The sequence below is a fragment of the Ammospiza caudacuta genome, chromosome 16, assembly GCF_027887145.1.
Source record: "Ammospiza caudacuta isolate bAmmCau1 chromosome 16, bAmmCau1.pri, whole genome shotgun sequence".
Classification (NCBI taxonomy): Eukaryota; Metazoa; Chordata; class Aves; order Passeriformes; family Passerellidae; genus Ammospiza; species Ammospiza caudacuta.
The window spans coordinates 15,219,495-15,237,757 of record NC_080608.1 but is presented as its reverse complement, the minus strand read 5'-3'; the positions used below and the strand labels follow the sequence as shown (position 1 = coordinate 15,237,757).

The window sequence follows — 18,263 nt, the reverse complement described above, 5'->3', positions numbered from 1 at the left end:
CGCGCTCCCGCCCGCCGACCCCACGCACCGGCCGCCGGAGCGACCGAGCCCGGGGGTCCCCGCGGCCGCTCCCGCTCCCGCCGGGTCCTGCCCTGGGGGGCATCGCCGGGGGCAGCCGTGCTCCGGACCGTCCGCGTCTGCAGCAGCACCGATACAGTCCCGCATGCTCCCCGCGTCACGACCACCCACGCGCACCCCCGCGGGGTGACGGCACCCTCCGGGCTGTCCCGTCACCGCGGTCCCCCGTGTCCCGGCCGAGTGATGGCAGCGGCAGGAACGCCGTGCCAGCGGCGGGGATGCTGTGCAGGGGCAGGGACAGCACGCGTGGGGCAGGTGCGCTGCGGGCACCGCTGCCCGGCGCTGCCAGGGCCCCGGGGGAGCGGGGAGCGCCAGAACGCCCCGGTGCGGGCAGCGTGCGGGGCAGCGCCGGCGGGACACGCTCGGGCGAGGGGCGGGGGGCGGCAGTGCCGCCGCGGGGCGGGGGACACATCCCCGTTCCGGGAGGGCGCCCCACCAGCACCCGAACCTCCCGCAGCCAGCGGGCATCCCGCACGGAGAACGAGCGGTCCCCGTCCCCGGGAGGGCTCCGGTGTCCGGCAGGACGCGCACCCGCCGCCGCTCCCCGGGTGACCTTGCCCGGCGCCCAGTCCCGGTGCCGGGTCTCCGCCGCGCCGCCGCTCCCCCCTCCCGCCCAGAGCGCGGTGCCCGCGGGAGGCGGCGGCGGTGACTCACCGGCGGCGGCGAGCAGGGCAGCGGCGAGCAGGACACCGAGCGGCCCCGGCGCGGCGGCGGCGGCGGCGGGGGGGGCCCGGCGGCGGGGCGGCCGCGCACCCATGGCGCGCCCCGCGGAGCGCTGCGGGCCGAGGGAGCAGGGCGGGCCGCCCTCAGCGGGCCATGGCGCCCCCGCCACCGCCACCGGCCCCGCCGCGGCTGCCGCCCGCCGCCGCGCCGCTCCGCTCCGCCCGGGCGCCGCCAATGCGGGGCGGGAGCGCGGACCCGCCCGCGGAAGGGACGGCGCAACAGCTGGGCGCGCCCCCGCCGGCGCCCCCCGCCCGCAACGCCGGCACCGCTCCCCCCGCTGGCTCCGCACCCCCGCCTCTACACACACCCGAGCCCGCACGGGGGGTCCGCGCCGTCCCCGAGCGCAGAGCAGCGCGGCGCCCCCGGCTTGCATCCCCCCGGGCACGGCGCATCCCCGGCACGGCGGCACTCCCCTCTCCGGGCCGCCCTCGGGCTCTGCACACCCCGGGACACCCCCGGGACAGCTCACACCTGCTACGGCTTCATCTCCCCTCCACGACCAACCCTACCCCCAGCCCTGCTGCACCACCGGGTGATGCCCAGGGATGCACCCCAGCCCAGCCTGGCATCCCCCGGGAAATGTCACAGAAGAGGGACCACAATCTTTGCGGCAGCGTGGGTCACCTGTGGGACCCCACCTTTCTGCTGGCCTCAAGGTACCCCATGCTCAGCCACACTGGCCTCTCCCAGGGGATGCAGCCGCAGGATGTGGCCCCTTCCCTCTCTGTCCCCTCCCTGCACCCTGCCAAGGTGCCCACGAGCAGCGTTGCTGTCACCAGCGGGCAGCGGCAATGTGGGCAAGGGGCAAAGGTCAGAGCGGGCTGAGGCCGTACTGGGGTGCCCGGGGTGCTCCCCAAACCCTGTGCAGCCAAAGCCTGTGGCAGCTGTGCAGAGCAGCCCTGTCCCCAGCAGCAGGGGCCAGGCAGTGGCTCCCAGCGTCGTGCAGCAATAATTTCATTAGCGGCATCAGGAACAATTAACAACTGCTCTGATGCCTCCAAGAGCTGAAGCGTGTGTGAAGCCAGCGCAGCTCTCCCGGGTGGCACCGGCTGTGTTGTGGCCTCTCTCCACCCCAGCGCAATGCTGGCAGTGCCAGGCAAAGTCGAGCCCACTGCCAGCACTGCTCTGGGACGAGGTCAGAGCCATCTCCCATCACCACACACCTCCTGGGACCTCCTGTGCCAATGCAGTCCTGGACCAGCCATGCACACAGGTAGGGCGGAGATTGTGGGGTGACACCCGTGGGTGCCCATTTTCATCCCACCATGCTGCCCCAGGCAGATCCACGAGTCCCGGGACATCTGCCCGGACATTGGTGGGGGCCAGCGGCAGAGGAGCCCCCCAGCCCCTGTGAGCAGAGCTGTGGTGCAGCAATAACAGCCCTCCTTCAGGCTGGCTCGTTATTACTGATGGCATTTGCATGGAAACAGGATGTTTTTACTCCTTGCGGCTCCATCTGCTCCTGCTGAAGTCACCGCTCTGCACATGAGCTCGGGGGGCTGCCATGGGAACGGGGGCGAGCTCCCGCTGCGCCGGGACCCCCAGCTCGGGCTCCCCCGGTGCCAAAGCCCCAGGCAAGCAGCAGGACAGGGCGAGGTGGGGTGCCCAGTGCAGATGGCACCACCTGAGGTGGGCACCCAGCACGGGGCTCCCCTCCTCCTGGTGGGGAGGGGGCTGGGGGTCCCACGTGCGGTGCCAGCCCAGCCCCATCTGCTCCTTGCACCTCTCTCCCGGGATGGCTTCCAGCTCCTGCTCCTGGCACGGCGCCGGCAGTGCCAGCAACAACACTCCCACCCCCTGGGCACCCACTGCATCCTCCCGGTCCCCGTGCCCAGCTGGGGGTGCTGGTGGTGCCCAGCCCAGCCTCAGCTTCTCTCAGCTCCCTCGGTGCCATGCCAAGGCTGTGTGGTGTCACCCTGCATTGTCCCTCCTGTGCTGCGGGCCAGCGTGGCTGGGTCATCAGTGGAGAAGTGGCAGGGTGCACTGACGAATGAACAAACTCTAATTAATACAGATTGAGGAGATCACTTTTAATTCCACTTGCTTTCCCTCTTGCTGAGGAAAAACTGAAGGGATGGATGAGCCAGATCCTGCTCTGCAGCTGCCAGAGCCCTGAGTCCTGCTGCCAAGGGTCAGTGTCTGCCAGGCTCACGCCCGTGGGGGCATCTGGGACCCCTGCCCACCTGCAGGGTGCTGTGAGGGGCTGCAGCACATGGGGAGCCACGGGAATCAGAGTCTTTGAGGAGGAGATTGCAGAGCCTGGCTGGCCCAGTGCTTCCAACCCCACATGCTCAGCACCTGGGTGTCCTGCAAGCCCCAGGGGGATGCCAGAAACACCGGTCCCACTGGGTGCTGTAAATGGATTATTACTCAGAGTAATTAGGTGGAATTAAAAATTAATTCTCCTCTCCAGTGTTCCGCGGTCATGGCTCAGCCACGTGCTGCAGCCATTGTGTCAGGGCTTTCTTCTGAAAATGACTGGATTAAGGTGGAGGCGGGGGGAGGGCATCACCTGGTGAGCAGTGGTACACCCAGCCTCTGTGGGCTGCAGCTGCCAGCTCCCTGGGGATGCCAGCTCCCTGGCACTGCTCACCTCTCACCACACGCCCCAGGTGCCCCTTTAGCCTGGGCCAGCTGGGGTGAGGCAGCTCCCACCCCCCGGAGCCTGGCAAGGGCCCTGTGCCCTGCCCGACCTCCTGCCTAGCCCTGGCAGCCACGGGCAAGGCCAGCCCTGAGATTTTCTAAACTCCCATCAAATATTTAAGTAGATATTTGAGCTCATGTATAATGGATCGCCCGTGCGCTGCCTCCCTCTCCATTTGTGGTATTTAAGGAAGGCGAATATTAAACACCATTGTATTAGCAAAACCGCGCCTGCTTAATTGAGTTACAAACAGGGAAGGTGCTGACGGGTAAACAATGCATAATGCAGGGCCCCAGGGCAGCATGTGGCAGCCCTGGCACCAGGCAGGGCTCTGTAGGGCATGGGACAAGAGGGTGCTCCAGCAGGGTGGGCACTGGTGCTGATGGTACCACTGGCAGAGCCAAAGGTGTGAGGAACACGTGTGCTGTGTTACAGACAGGTGACAGCATGGCACAGCACAGCCTGGCATGGGACAGCTTGGCTTGGGATAACGTGGCATGGTGTGGGACATCCCAGGTGTCATCCTGCACGGGGATGCTCAGAAATGGAGCCAGTAAGAACAACCCCAGCCACACAAGGAGCAGAAAGATTATGAAAATGAAAAGTAAATAAATATGGATGTTGAGGACCTAATTCTGATAAGAGGATTTTCAAAATTAGCCATTTGCAAGAGTAGATTAACGACGCACAGTGCTGGGGGTGGGAAGGGCTCCTTTAGGATGTGCACAAAGCCCATTGGGCACAGCCTGTTCCTTGTAGCCCTGAGCACCCAAAGAGTCACTCCCAGCTTTTTGAGGAGATGGATTTGCTGCTGCTGTGGGGGAAAATGAAGTGGCCAGAAGCACAGCATGGTGCCACTCTGCAAACACAAGCTCTGCAGACACGGTACCAGGGTGCCAGGACTTCACCACAGAGAATTGACATCTGCCAGCAGTGGGATGCAGATCCTGGCACCCAGGATGACCCACTCCAAGCACTGCAGTGGGTGCTCAGGATGGAGCTGGTGCTGATGCCCCCCTGGGAGCACTGTGGGTGCTGGGGCAGGGGCACCTCTGTATGCTCTGAGCAGGGGCAGGAGGCTGCTGGGGCTTGGAGAGGCTTTTCACATCCTCTGGCTGGGATTTTCTATCCAGGCAGCCAAGCAGAAATCTCATTACAGACTGGCACAAAGGCAGTCCCCATCCCTGTCCCCACAGCAGGCTGGGGGCAGGCAGGGTGGGCACAGCTGTGAACAGTGCGAGGTTGCTCTGGGCATGGGCAGCTAGCGGGCTGCAAGTGGCCATTTGCTGTCCCCAAGCATCCTTTGTAGCACTCACCCTGCCCTGGGCCCATCAGTCCCATTCCCAGCCTAACACAGAGCCCCCACTTTGTGGTACAGGTGGGTCTGAAGTGGGTGCTGGCTTCTTGACATGAGTGGGGCAAAGCCCCTGTGCTTTACAGGCAGGGTGAGGCAGGGGGCAGGCAGGGCACGATGCAGGCAGCCCTAGCACCCCGTGCCCAGCACTCCCACAGCAGCAGCAGCAGCCAATTAATTATCAGGGCGGTGGGAGAGCAGCCGGCAGAGCTGTGGGGATCGATGGGCACATCGACCGCCCGGGAAACTCCAGCCTTCCCCGCCAGAGCTGAGGAGCTGGGGCACGCAAGGAGCCTGGCAGCCCCGGCCCCGGGAAAGGGATGGCTGCGGGTGCAGCATCGGCAGCGCCCTGTGAGGGCACACCGGGGTGCACAGGGCCAGGAGGGAAGGGACAGGCACTGCCCTGTGTCCCCGCAGCCTCGGGGCTGCCACCTGCTCCCCTGTGAACCGGGAGAGCGGCCGCTCCCCGTGGTGGTGCTGATGTTTGGATGTGTCTGTGCTGAGGGAGGTCAGGGTGGTCCCTCGGAGCTGAGGCATCCACTGTGGGCGCTGAGGGAGGGGTTGAGGGCGGGGGCAGTACCAGACTCTCAGGGACAGCACGGACACGGTGACTCGTGGAGATGAAGGCTCTGTGGGCACGTGCAGCCATCTGGGGGGCACCCAGGCCGTGATAACGCACCCCAAAGGGTTGGTGGCACTGTCTGCACAGCCCCGTGCCGCAGTCATGCCTGCAGGTTTGTGGCCACAGCTCCCGTCCCTGTGCCCATGCCTGTCCCCATCCCACCCGCCCGCTCCCCCCGCCCGCCGCTGCCGGGCGAGCAGCGCCAGCCCGTCCCTGCGGGGAACGAGAGTGCTCAGCCGTGTTCGGAGCCCGCTATCCGCCCAGATGAGAAGTGACAGCAAAGGACCCTTCTCAGGTACAGACTCCCTGAGGCGCAGGGCAGGAGATTCTGTCCCCGTCTTTGCCTCTTCTGCTGCTGGCACTGGGGACGGCCCTGCAGGCATTTAACCCCTTCCCCACCGCGCAGCTGCAGCTGGAGGGCAGCAGCAGCCCTGCAGCAGCAGTGCCTGTCCCAGGCTGCAAGAAACAGGATGGAGCAGCAGAGCCCGAGTGGGGGAGCAAGAACCAGAGGTGCAGCCCCTGTGCTGTGCCCCTCTGTGTCCTGCCAGCCCTGCCCAGGCCCACGGGCCCCTCACCTCCCGCATCTCCCGCACCGCTGCTGTCTCTGCCGGGAGGTTGTCATGGGAACGGTGTGCTGTAGGTACCCCTCACCCTGGGTACCCCTCCTTGCACGCCACGGTGATTCCGAATGGAGGGTGGGCACAGCCTGTGCCCTTCCAGGGCTTGGCAGGGAGGGCACGGGGAGCTCCATTCCAGGAATGCAGGCGGATGTGGGTGGCAGCCAGGGACAGAGGTCCTCTGTGTACCCACAGCTCTCCTGCAAGGTGCAGAGTCCCCTGGGCCCTGCCTGGGTGACAGGGTAGGCAGGTGGGCTCAGGCACTGCGGGAACAGCGTGGCACAGCCTCAGTGCTGGCAGCCACGCTGCCTGCCCACTCCCACGGTGAGCCAGCGCTGCCTGTTCCTCCCCGGCCCACGCGCCCTGCACGGAGCCAGCAGCTCCTTCCCCAGTTTTCTGGGGGATTTTAACCCTGCAGCACTCACTGGTTGCAGGAATGGGTGCCTGCACCAGAGGTGTGCTAGGGGCATGATCTGTCCTTGCTGCCAGAGCTGGGGGCTCAGGGAGAAGCTGGGCTGGCAGTGCCTGGCCATGGCTGCATGCCAGCTGCTGGCAAGGTGACCCAGCGTGGGCACCCAGCACCACTGACCCACAAGTCCTGCACGGAAATGGGGACACAGGACCCCATCCCTGCAGCAGCACAGTCCATCCCATTCCTGCTGTGCCCCACAGCAGCCCCAGCCCCATATCCCCCACCCCTCTTGTGCCAATGTGGGTTCCTTGACCTGCTCCTCCCATCCCCACCAGACCCCACAGCACTCCTGCCCCCCCCCAGCCCTGTCCTTGCAGCCCCTCTGTCTGTCCTGCCTCCCACCCCCACCTCCAGCCCTGCCGCATGTCTGCTGCCATCTGCCTCTCCCTTTTGATTAGTATTAATTTTTAATTATTATTATTGACAGGGCTGCCAGCTCGGCTGCCAGCTGGGACAGCTGCCCAGCATGAGATAGGCCAGGGGCAGCCCTGGCACTGCTGTACTCCCTGTGTGACTCCTGGCAACTGCTGTCCCCACCCAGGGGGTGACTTTGTGCCCCCCAGCACCCTCTGGTCCTCAGACAGGGACTGTGGGATGCAAAAGTTGAGGATGAAGGTCACTGTGTCCCCAAAGGGCAGGCTCTGGGTGGGCACTGCCAGCCCCCCAGCCTGGCTGGGCTGCAGGGCTGATGGGAACCCATAAAGCCATGGAGATAAATGGCTCCTATTATTTTTCCAATCAAAAGAAATCCCACTGTGGCTACATGAGAATGGTGATGAACCACGGCACTGCAGCAGCCTCTGCACCCCCCCCGCCCCAGCTGACCTTGGCCTTGTGACGTGATGGGGCAAGGGCACCCCATGGGCACAACGCCCTTGCTGGGCTATGGGACAAGGACAGCCTGGCTGCAGGGTGCTCTAGAGGGGCAGTGACAGGGCCATGTGACACAGTGCAGTAGGTTGAAGGGACAAAGGGACAGACAACCCCTGCCTCTCACACACTGCATGCTGTCACTGCTGGGGAGGGGCATTAATGGTGCATTTCAGGGGGTCTCTGCAATCCCTCCTCCAGTTTCAGCTTTGCCAGCCCCACGCGTGGCCCTGCCTGTCTCTCATTCTGGGGGGGATTGGAGTGGGGGCGGCTGGGGTAGCGCTGACCCCACTGCAGGCAGGGACCCAAACAGGGAGGGCAGGGCAGGGCAGACAGGGACCGCACCGCAGGCAGGGCAGGACAGACAGACCGCACCGCAGGCAGGGTAGGACGGACAGCCAGACCGCACCGCAGGCAGGGCAGGACGGACAGACAGACAGCCAGACCGCACCGCAGGCAGGGCAGGCTGCCATCCCTGCCGCGCCGGAGCCGCCAAGGCCGGGCGAGCGGCACCATCGCGTGGCGAGGCTCCGGCGGTACAGGCAGCACCGTGCCCGTGCGGGACCGGCGGGCAAAGCCACCCCTGAGCCCTGCTGGCAGCACCCCCAGTGTGGAGTGCTACCCCCGTAATGCATCCCCTCATCCCAGTCCTGCCACCAGCAGCATCCCCAGTTTGGGGTGCTACCCCCCATACTGCATCCCCATCCTGCTGCCCCCATACTCCATTCCCTCATCCCAGTCCTGCTGGCCCCCCATACTGCACCCCCTCATCCCAGTCCTGCCACCAGCAGCATCCCCAGTGTGGGGTGCTACCCCCCGTACTGCATCCCCTCATCCCAGCCCTGCCACCAGCAGCACCCCCAGTGTGGGGTGCTATCTCCCCCATACTCCATTTCCTCATCCCAGTCCTGCTGCCTGCAGACCTCCCCAGCCCCGTGCCCCTGCTGGGGAGGGCAGTGCTGTGCTGTTGCCCTTGCACAAATGACCCAAAGCAGAGAAATGACCCAAAGCCATCACACGATGCAAGGACACAGGGACATGGCCTGACACGCTGTCTGCCAGGGATGAGCCCCTGTCTTCAGTCTCTAGCATCATCCTCTGCCTGGAACAGGAGCAATGTTGGGTGTGGAGGGCCCCGCACTGCCCTGGGGGAGCTGCAAGGCTGATGTTCCTGGAGAAAGGCAGCTGAGTCCCAGGGACAGCTCTCTGCAGCCATGGCAGCTGCAGGGCTCAGCAAGCCCAACCCCACTGCAGGCTGCACTGCAGGCAGGCCAGACCTGGGGTGACGCGGCCACAGCAGCTGCCTGTCAAGCTGTGAGCAGACAGGTCACAAACACTCAAAGAGCAGAGAGTGGTCAATACCTCATCCCTCTGCAGGACAGCTCTCTGCAGAGCCTGTCTGCAGGCACTGAGCCATCACAGCAGGGACAAGCCGCCCTGGCTCTGGGCTGATGAGGTGGCACTGTTAAGGACATGTGGCCCTGGAGCAGGTGCAGCCCTGGGCTGAGATGGAACCTGGGTGCTGCTGGAGAGAATGGAAGATATCCTGGATGAGAGCAGAACTGCAGCTGCACTGTCAGGGGGTGAGCAGACAGCTCCCCCTCTGGAATCTGACTAGGCAGGGCAGCACAGATACAACAATCAAACACACAAAAGATTAAAGGACAGAGTGTGGGGTGGGGCTGGAAGAGAGTATGGGAGGCCAGGAGCACCAGAAAGGGCAGCAGAAGACATGGGCCATGGAAAGGAGGAGTCAGAAAAGTCCCAGGGCTCAAATGACTGAGGTTGTAAACCTGCAGGTCTGGCACCAACAAAATCCTGGGAAGGAAATGAGCTTCATAGCACCTGTGCTGTGAGTGTCTGTGGGAGGGGATGCAGCCTGGGGACCATGCTGTGCTGCAGCCCAACACCCACCCTGCAGGGACACTGCCAGCCCTCAGATCTTCCTGAGAAGGCAGACCCATGTCCCACACATGTGCAGGGACTTAGGAGAAAAGTGGACCAGCTCCCCAGGCTGAGCTGACCCAGATGAGCTGGGCCTCACTGGTCCCTCCCATGCCCAGGTTTTCAGGGCAGTGAGCTGTGCCCATGCTTTGGCCAGGGGAGGACAGGACCTTCTGGCAGCTATCCAAGGCCCCCCAAAACACAGCAAACACCCCCATAGCCTCAGGGAGAGGGGCACTGGTCCCAGGCTCTAGGGTAGGTGAGGGGACATGTGCAGTGTCCCAAGCCCACCACAATGCCAGCTCTGTGCTCCCGGCCCCGGTCACCCAGAATGTGCCAGGATTTGGCACATCATCCTCTTCCTCCCAGGAAATGTCCCCAACAAACATGGGCCATCCGAGGTTGCCAGGAGCCCTGGAGACAAAGACCATGCTCAGATGCAGAAATTTATTGTGAGACAGAACATGGGGACTTCATAGGCAGCTCCCCACAATCACACCACAAACTTGGTCTTGGCAAGGGAGCCGCTCTTGGTGGCTGTATCTGCATGAGCCTGGTACCCAATGGCCACCTTCTGTGACAGGCCCAGGTGCTCCTTGTAGACACGCCTGGAGGAGAGAAGGGCATGCATGAACAGGGCAGCACCTCTACTCCCATTGTGCCTGTTCCCCCAAGCAGGGGGAGCCCTTATTGCCCCGTGCAGCCTCCCCCAGAGCTGCATTACCCAATGTGGGTGACCCCTTCCTGGTTCTCTGCTTCCCGGGTCCAGATGGCAATCTTGTCCCCCTTGGTGCGGATGTTGATGACGGCCCCGCACACCTGGTCGCTGTACTCATCAAACATCTCCCCAATGAGGCACAGCAGCTGTTGGGAGGAGAAGGGGAGCCTGGCACAGTCCCCACTGGGGCTCAGCCCTGGGGCAGGGGGAGCAGCCCCAGCAGGACCCTGGGATGGGCAGCACTCACTGTGTCCAGCCAGAAGCGGTCCAGCTCCGTGTGCCGCTGCTGCTTGGCCAGTGTGATGAGCCAGCGCCCACCGCGCTTGTTCTGGCTGTCCTCCCACATGGGCTCAATGCCATCCTGGGGGCGGGCAAAGGGACAGTCAGGAGCACCAAGTACTGGCCAGAGCTGGCCTGGGGAGCTGCATCCAGCCAGGCTTCCCCTCCCATCTTATGGCAGGGCATGCTGACACCCTTACCAGCAGCCAGTGCACCCCCATAATGCTGGGTGCTGGGGGATTCTGAGCATGGGTGTCATACCTTGAAGAGGGAGTAGTCACAGCCAGCTGCGAGCTTACTGGCGAGCTGGATGTGAGTGTACAGCCTGGGTTAGATGGAGACACAGAGCAGGTGAGAATGGGTGCCTCAGGCTCAGACCCCCCCACCAGAACAGCTCCAGAAGGGACACGGTGGGTGTGCCCACCCAATGCACACTCACGCCCAGAAATCCTCCACAGTGCTGAATTTGGTGACCAGGCGCAGGTTTGCCTGCCACATCTTGCTCTTGTCATTCTTGAAAAACCAGAGTGCCCATCTGGGGACACAGGGGAAATGGGGTGTTCAGCCATGCCAGAGTCCCTCTCCGGCCCCTACACCCCTCCCAGTGCTGGGAGAGGCTGCCCATGGCCAGGCCTCCCATACCTGTTCTGCAGGGGGTGCTTGCCCTGGATCTCTGCCGGGAGCAGCTCTTGCTGCCGAGCCCTCTGGCGGCGGCGCTCCTGGTGCCTCTGCAGAGGAAGGCGGGACAGCCCCGAGGAGCCCCATGAGCACCCCAACAGGGAGCCTGCAGCCCCCCAGCCGCCTCCCGGACTGGGCACCCCGAGGGCCGGTGGGGCTCTCTGTGTTCTGCAGCCTCCCCAGCCCACAGGGCGAGCACCCACCTGCTCCCCTGTAGCCATCCTGACCAGCAGAGGCTCTCCTAGGCTGCCTCCGGCCCTTAAGTACCCACAGGCAGGTGGGGATGAGGAGCTATCCCAGCTGCACCTGGTGGGGAGGAAGGGTGGGTGGTGTCCTGGGGAGACGGAGCCAGTCCTGCCCCTCCTGGGGAGCAGAGAGATGGGGATCCCTCTCTAGGGCAGGGAGCTGGGGGATGAGGACAGGGGCTCAGAGCGGGATGAGGGAGTAGAGTTGTGTAAGTTGGGCACCATGTGTGGGGAGCATGGTGTGGTACGGGGAGGGCAGGATGGTACCCAGGGAGGGTGGGATAGCAGCGGGTTGGAAGGGAGGGACAGGATGGGATGGGATGGGGAGGATGGAGTCAGGACAGGATGCGATGGGGAGGGGATGGGTTCAGAACTGGATGTGGTGGGATGGGAATGGGGTGGGATGAGGTGGGGAGAGGACATGACGAGGAGGGGATGGGAATGGCATAGAGACAGGGTGGAATGTGGAGGGAGCTGGATGGCAGTAAGGATGTAATGGGATAAGGGCAGCCTGTAGGTGGAAAGCAGTGGGATCGGGACGAGATGGGACAAGGAATCCGAGGAGATGTGACCGGGAGAAGGTAGGCAGGACGCGATGGGGGTCAGGACAGAATAGCGTGGGGACAGCATGGGGTGGGATCGCGATGAACGATGGGGATGGGAAGAACGACAGCCCCGGGGGGACGCGCAGCGCGGGGAGGGAGCCTGTGGGGCCGGGCCGGCGAAGGGCCGGGGGCACCGCTGCCGTGCGGGGCGGCGCGGGGCGGCGCGGGGCGGCGCGGGGCGGCGGGGCACGGCTCGGCACGGCCGAGCACGGCTCAGCCCGGCTCAGCCCGGTGCAGCCCGGCGCGGCGCGGTCCCCCCCGCGCATCACGGCGCAGCGCGGCGCAGCGCGGCCCCGGCACAGCCGCACTGAGCCCGCCCCGCCGCAGCCCGGCCCGGCCCGGCCCGGCCCGCCCGTCCCCGCCGACAGCGAGCCAGGTCGGGCGGGCTGCGGGGCCGGGGCCGCGGGACCGGGATGCGCGGGAACGGGATGCGCGGGGAAGGGGTGCGCGGGGACGGGGTGCGCGGGGACGGGGTGCGCGGGGACGGGATGCGCGGGGAAGGGATGCGCGGGGAAGGGATGCGCGGCGCGGGCGGGCACGGGGCCGGGGCGGGGTGAAGCCTTGCGGCCTCTCCCCGCAGAGCCGCCATGGAGGTGTTTATGAAGGGCTTGTCCAAGGCCAAGGAGGGGGTGGTTGCCGCAGCTGAGAAGACCAAGCAGGGGGTGGCCGAGGCCGCGGAGAAGACCAAGGAAGGGGTCCTCTATGTCGGTAAGGACCGGCTTGCCCTGCCAGCCCCCTGCCTGCCCCCTGCCTCTCCATCCCCGGCTAATCTCTGCCCGTCCCTGCCTGCCCTGCCGGCTCTCTCTGCTTGCCCTTGCCTGCTCCTGCGTTTGCCCTTGCGTCCTCCAGCCCATCCCCCTGCCGTCCCCCTGGCGTTCCCACCTGTCCCCGGCCCCGCTCCCCCTGTCCCCTGCTCCTTCCCCGCCACCACCACCACCCTGCGGCAGAGTGCCCCGGGGCACAGGGTCGGTGCCCGCAGTGCCTCGCTGCCCACCGGGAATCTGCAGGGCAGGAGAGTGGGCTCCGCAGGCAGGAGCAGAGTCGGGGGCTGGTCCCCAGGCTGAGGGGATGGAACCTTCGGGGACCGGACCCCTTGCAGCTCCCAGCCTGAGGGTCTCTCAGCTCTGTGCCCGGGATGATTTGGGGCAGGAAAGCAGAGGAACCATGATGGAGGGGGTGACCCCTGTGTTGGGATGTGCCTGTCTTGGGGCAGGGGGGTGGGGACCGCGTTTGTCCCCCTTGGAGAGGCAGTGCCCTGGCGCTGATCCCACACCGGCATCTCCCCTGCCCCCGGCTGGTGACTGAGGGGTCCCTCCGTGCTGCCCCTCGGGGGCGGGATCTGTTCGGGGTCAAGTCCTCGAAGACATGGCTGGCAGGAGGAGCAGTTCCTGGGCAGTCTGTGGTGCTGGAATGCCCAGGGAGGGAGCTGAGGCCAGCTCTGCTTGCAGTGGGAGGGAGGAGGGTGCAGGGCTGAGGCTCTGCTCTGCTCCAGAGGGCACAAGCTCTTGTGGGAGAGCTGAGGACCCAAAACTGTTCCCCTGGGCAGTGGTGGGTGCATGCCCTGAGTCCCCATCCTCACTAGGGTGTATTTGCTGGTACAGCAGCTCAAGGAACAGCCTGAGGCCCCATCCTACAGGGGCTGCCCAGCCCTTCCTTTCCTTCCATCCTAGACACCCCACTCCCATTCCGTGGGGTATCCTGGGTGGTGTTGCTCTGCTCGAGGGAGCCTGGCAGGGTTGGCACAGCCAGCAGCAGCACCCAACTCCAGGCACTCCAGCTGTGGGGCTTTTCATGCTCTGTTGGCACCAGCTGTAGGTTTGGATCCTGTGGAAGGTTTCTCTCAGCAGCACTGCTGGCATTCACCCTGCCTGGCTGTGCCCTGACACAGTGCTGGGCCCTGGGGTCTCTGCCCTGCCTGGCACGTGGTGGCAGCTCCGTGCTGCCCCAGTTCTGGCTCCTGCAGGGACAACAGGAGCCTTGAGGGGAGCCAGGCAAGTGCTCAGCCCCCCAGGTGCCCTGGCATGGGGTGTGGACAGGCTGCTGTCGTGGATCAGAGCCCTGCCAGGGTCTGGGCATGGCACATGTTGGAGCCCAGCTGTCAGTCCCTCTAACCCCATCTCTGTCTCTTTCTACCCTCAGGGAGTAAAACCCAAGGTGTGGTGCAAGGCGTAACCTCAGGTACGAGCCCCTCTGTGTTCCTCCCGCGGTACCCCTCCGGCCCTGAGAGCATGGCCACACTAACGAGATCAGAGGCTAATTGAGGGGCTGATGTCACTCTGCTAAAGCCTCTTATATAACAGGGCTGGCAACCAAGGATTTGCAGCGGCTGCTCACACTCCTTGCCCAGCTGCAGAGCAGTGTCACGGCCCCCTCCCCTCCCCACCAGGGCAAGGAAGTGAGGAGAGCCTGATCCTGCCCAGCATCTCCCCGCCAGCTCCCCTGTGGGTGGCACAGGGCATGAAGCCATTGCTGGGCACCCTTTGTGGCACGGGGGGCACTGATGGGCACCCCTGGCTCTTGCAGTGGCTGAGAAAGCGAAGGAGCAGGCGTCCCAGCTGGGCGAGGCCGCCTTCACCGGTGCTGGCAACATCGCGGCGGCCACCGGGCTGGTGAAGAAGGAGGAGTTCCCTGCAGACCTGAAGGTGAGAGTCCCTTGGCACTGCCATGCCTGTGGGGAGGCTGGCACGTGCCCGGCTTTGGCGAGGAGCCCTTTGGCTGTTGCCCAGCCCCAAAGCAGAGAGCATGAGGGTGCCCAGGTGGTCTCCTCGTGCCCCGGGCGGGCACGGCCTCGTGCGCGGCCTGTGCGGACGTGTGCGCGCTCAGGGCCTGCCATGGCGGCCGGGCCTGGCCCGGGCCTGCGGCGCTCCAGTGCTGCGAGGTGACCTGACAGCTGCGGGAGGGGCAGCGGGTTCCAGCTCGCCGCCCCATGAGCCCTTGGCTTCCAGCTTAGCCCAAAATAGCATCAGCTGAAGAAATGAGGCCACCGCCGCCGCCACCGCCGCTGCACGGGGGGATTGGCTGCCCCCCTTTCCCGGCTGCCAGCCCCGGGGAGGGGTTACCCAGCGCCGCCCTCCCCTGCCAGGGATGCAGGATGCTCCTGCAGCTCCCTGCCAGCTCCTGCAGCCTGCCGAGGCCCACGTGGTGCCAGCACTCATTGCCTGCCCGAGGCTGGGGCTGGGAATAGTGTGTATAGGGACATACACACACAGCCCCTGATCCCACAGACTCATGGATGTCACCTCCCAGCTGGGTGCTGTGTGCCAGGATCCCATTGGCTCCCCATGGAGCACCTTGTATCCTGGGTGCATTGCTGGTCTGGCAGGGGTAGGCAGGGTGGGTGTTGTGTCTGTATGTGGGGCACTGACCTCCTGGTTCACTCTCAGGCAGAGGAGGTGGCCCAGGAGGCTGTGGAGGAGCCACTGGTTGAGCCGCTGCTGGAGCCAGAGGGGGAGAACTACGAGGAACCCCCACAGGTGAGGGGACAGGGTGGCACGGTGGACACAGTGGGACAGTGGTCAGTGCACTGTCCAGAGCAAAGCTGCTGTTGGGCTGGAGAAGACAGGGGCTCTGTGCCCCACCTGAACTCTCACACTGGCTCTTTCCTTCCCCATCCCACAGGAGGAATACCAGGAATACGAGCCAGAGGCATAATGGACCCCCATCCTTGCCTCTTCCACCAGCAGCACAACGAACCGCCGGTAGCCCCCTGCTCCTCTCCAGCCGGCCCCGGCCGGTGCCCGTGCGCCGGGGAGGAGCAGGGGCATCCCTGCCCCGTTCGCTCACGAGTTCTTCCTCCAGTTCCGTTCCAAGGGACCGTGTCCGTGTCTCCGTACCATGTCTAGCAGTGAGAAACACCCGCTGTGTCCAAGCCCCCAAGCCCTGGCGTGTGGCCGAGCCGTGGGCACTGCCCACAGGGGCCGGTGTGTGTGAGTGTGAGTGTGTGTGAGTGTAAGTGTGAGTGAGTGTGAGTGTGAGGCCCGGGTTTATGGCTCTGTCTCCCTCCCAGCACCATAAACCCTGGCCATGTCCCGGTGTGTCTGTGTGTGTACAAAGCATGTTTACCTGCTCGCGGGCTGCTGTACATTTCGCTTGCACGCGTGTCCCTGTGGTTCTGCTCTGGTCATCGTGGAACTATTTTTTTTTATATATATATCTCTCTCTATCTATGGGTGGACGGGTCTTTTGCCTTTGTGAACCCTTGGCGCCCCAGCCTGCTCCCCAGCCTGCTGGGTGGTGGCGGTGCCCGCGCCTCCCCCGAGGTCCCATAGTGCCGACGCTGTGTTGTGACGTGGCATGGATATTCCCCCGTCGCTGGATGTGCAATACGAGGGCAGCTGCCAGTGACACAGCTGCCCCCGTGTCCGTGAATAAAGCCAACTCTTGTCTGTAGCCCCCTGGTCCTGCTTGTGGGGTCCCTGGGGAGGGGTTGGCCCCATGCTTTGGTGGCAGGGGAAGTTTTGGGGCTGGTGCTGGGGGAGCGGGCAGGGCTGGTTGCTCATGAGGACAAGATGCCTTTCTGTCTGCTGCCTGCTGCAGCACAGCAGGTCACTGTGCCCTGACTCCAGCCAGACTCTGGCTGAGACTTGGGGTGCAGGCAGTGTCCCCATAGCACCTGCCTGTCTGCAGGACTTTGCATCTGCAGGGGGCCCTGTGGGGCTGAGAACAACAAGCCAGGATGAGGGTAGAGACACAGCCCTGAGCTCCAGCACTGGTTCCCCTCTCTTTACATGCCCTTACTCCCCTCAGGAGGCAGGGGACATGGCTGTCACCCGCAGCTTGTTCAGATGCAGTGTGACCACCGGAAGGGCAGGTGGGTGTCGCACATTCTGTGGGATGTTTGTCATGGTTGTGGGGTCCCTGGGTTCTGTGGGTCCAGGGTTCTGTGCTCACCCCACAGCGCCTTTCTTGAGTCTTCAGCTCTCCCAGGGCAGGACCACCAGCCCAGCCTAGGCTCTCAGCTAGCCTTTAGTCCCTTGACCGCATCACAAGCTGGGGTGAGAGGCTGGGCTGAGTGTCCCTGCCATGAATATCAGATTAGATCCCCCACCTGTGCTGGCTCCAGCTTTGCCAGCGAGGAGTGAAGCTGCAGCCGTCAGCATGGCCTCACAACAGGTTTGCTGATGCCAGCAAATCCCAGCCTGGCTCTGGTTGCAGCAGTGCTCACAGCACTCACTCTGTGTTATTGGAAGGACTGAAAAAGCTCTTTGGGGGCTGCCTGGCTGTTCCCTAGAGCGTTTTTTCCTTCCCTTGCCAATTCTGCTATCCATGGGCAAGCAGACCCAAACCAGGAGCAGCATGGCTGGGGCTGGGGCAGGGGCAGAGTGGGGGGAGACAGGAGAGCTGTGAGAGCTGGAAGCCAGAGAGCAGGGAGGGAACTTGCTCAAACCATGCTTTATAGGAAGCAGGGTGTCCCCTCTGCGCACACCCCCTGCACAGCAGGGCTGTGACCCTCAGGGGGCAGCTCCCCTGGTGCTGTGTCTGTGGGTGCAGCTGCCCTCACTGCTCACAGTGAACACCTGCTCCAGGTTCCCTGCCCACACCCAGGCTGGACTTGAGTCGTGGCTGGAATTTTCTAGAGAGGGCAGAGCTGTGAGGCTGGTGTGTGTGAGGAGGGTTTGGCAGCGAAAGGGGGGCAGAGGTCCCCATGTGGGCAGTGCCAGGTGTGAGCACCAGGCACAAGCCTGGCACAACCCTGGAAATGGGGTGCACAGCTTTGTGGGAGCACAGACAGGGACAGGGACCCAGCAGCAACAAGGAGCTGCTGAGCATGAGGCTTTATCCTAGATGGATGGAGTCACTGTGGGAAGATGAACCTTGTGCTGACCTGCCAGGAGCTGTGATGAGGTGCCATGGGTGGGAACCCCTCAAATACAGCCAAGGGTCTCTGTAGCAAGGCAAAGAGCCCAAGAACAAGGATGGGTGAGGCAAAGAGCCCTCAGGTACCTCAGCTGACTGTTCCATGGTGCAGGACAATCCTACACACAGTGGTGGGAGGAAGCTGGTGTTTGTCCAAATATAACTTGCTCACTTTTTTATGCTGCCCATGATTTTCAGTGCCAACAGGCTGATGCCCCACTACCTTCAAAAGCATCCTCTCCTCTGCCCTGGGGGAAGATCTAATAAAACAATGGAGACTGAGAATGGAGAAGAGCCAGGCAAGGTCATTCCAATGTCCTTGCTCCCTGCAAGTGTGCAGGTGTTCAGCCCACTTTGCCAAAACCTCCAGTGACATGGAGCAGAGATTTGGGGTGTGGGGAGAGGGAAGCTGTGGGGACAAACATTTAACTTGACCCTCTGTGCTGGTAACAACTCCTTCTCAGGAGCTTTTGCTGAAAAGCACAAATAGAAACCTCAGCATAGCTGTTCTTGGTGAATATTTTGGCTGGATGGAGACTAGGACCTGGCAGGACAGAG

The 18,263-nt window shown here is 64.0% G+C and overlaps 2 protein-coding genes across 3 annotated transcripts; one reads left to right on the top strand and one right to left on the bottom strand.

Moving 5' to 3' along the window:
• Nucleotides 1–9,693: 9,693 nt before the first annotated feature.
• Nucleotides 9,694–11,386, bottom strand: EIF4E1B (eukaryotic translation initiation factor 4E family member 1B). The gene is made up of 7 exons (XM_058815333.1): nucleotides 11,203–11,386; nucleotides 10,964–11,049; nucleotides 10,761–10,856; nucleotides 10,583–10,646; nucleotides 10,290–10,403; nucleotides 10,049–10,188; nucleotides 9,694–9,932 (listed from the first exon to the last, which is right to left on the bottom strand). The coding sequence occupies exons 1-7, from the start codon at nucleotides 11,218–11,220 to the stop codon at nucleotides 9,818–9,820; spliced, it is 633 nt and encodes a 210-aa protein (XP_058671316.1). The 5' UTR covers nucleotides 11,221–11,386; the 3' UTR covers nucleotides 9,694–9,817.
• Nucleotides 11,387–11,687: 301 nt separating this feature from the next.
• SNCB (synuclein beta) lies at nucleotides 11,688–16,221 on the top strand. 2 transcript variants are annotated; one of them, XM_058815373.1, is made up of 6 exons: nucleotides 11,688–11,825; nucleotides 12,430–12,557; nucleotides 13,989–14,027; nucleotides 14,373–14,491; nucleotides 15,233–15,322; nucleotides 15,468–16,221. In XM_058815373.1, exons 1-6 carry the CDS (start codon nucleotides 11,788–11,790, stop codon nucleotides 15,498–15,500), a joined length of 447 nt encoding a protein of 148 aa, XP_058671356.1. In that variant the 5' UTR covers nucleotides 11,688–11,787; the 3' UTR covers nucleotides 15,501–16,221. The 2 variants fall into 2 exon arrangements, with proteins under 2 accessions (XP_058671356.1, XP_058671357.1); XM_058815374.1 differs by lacking the exon at nucleotides 11,688–11,825 and adding an exon at nucleotides 12,146–12,225.
• Nucleotides 16,222–18,263: the final 2,042 nt, after the last annotated feature.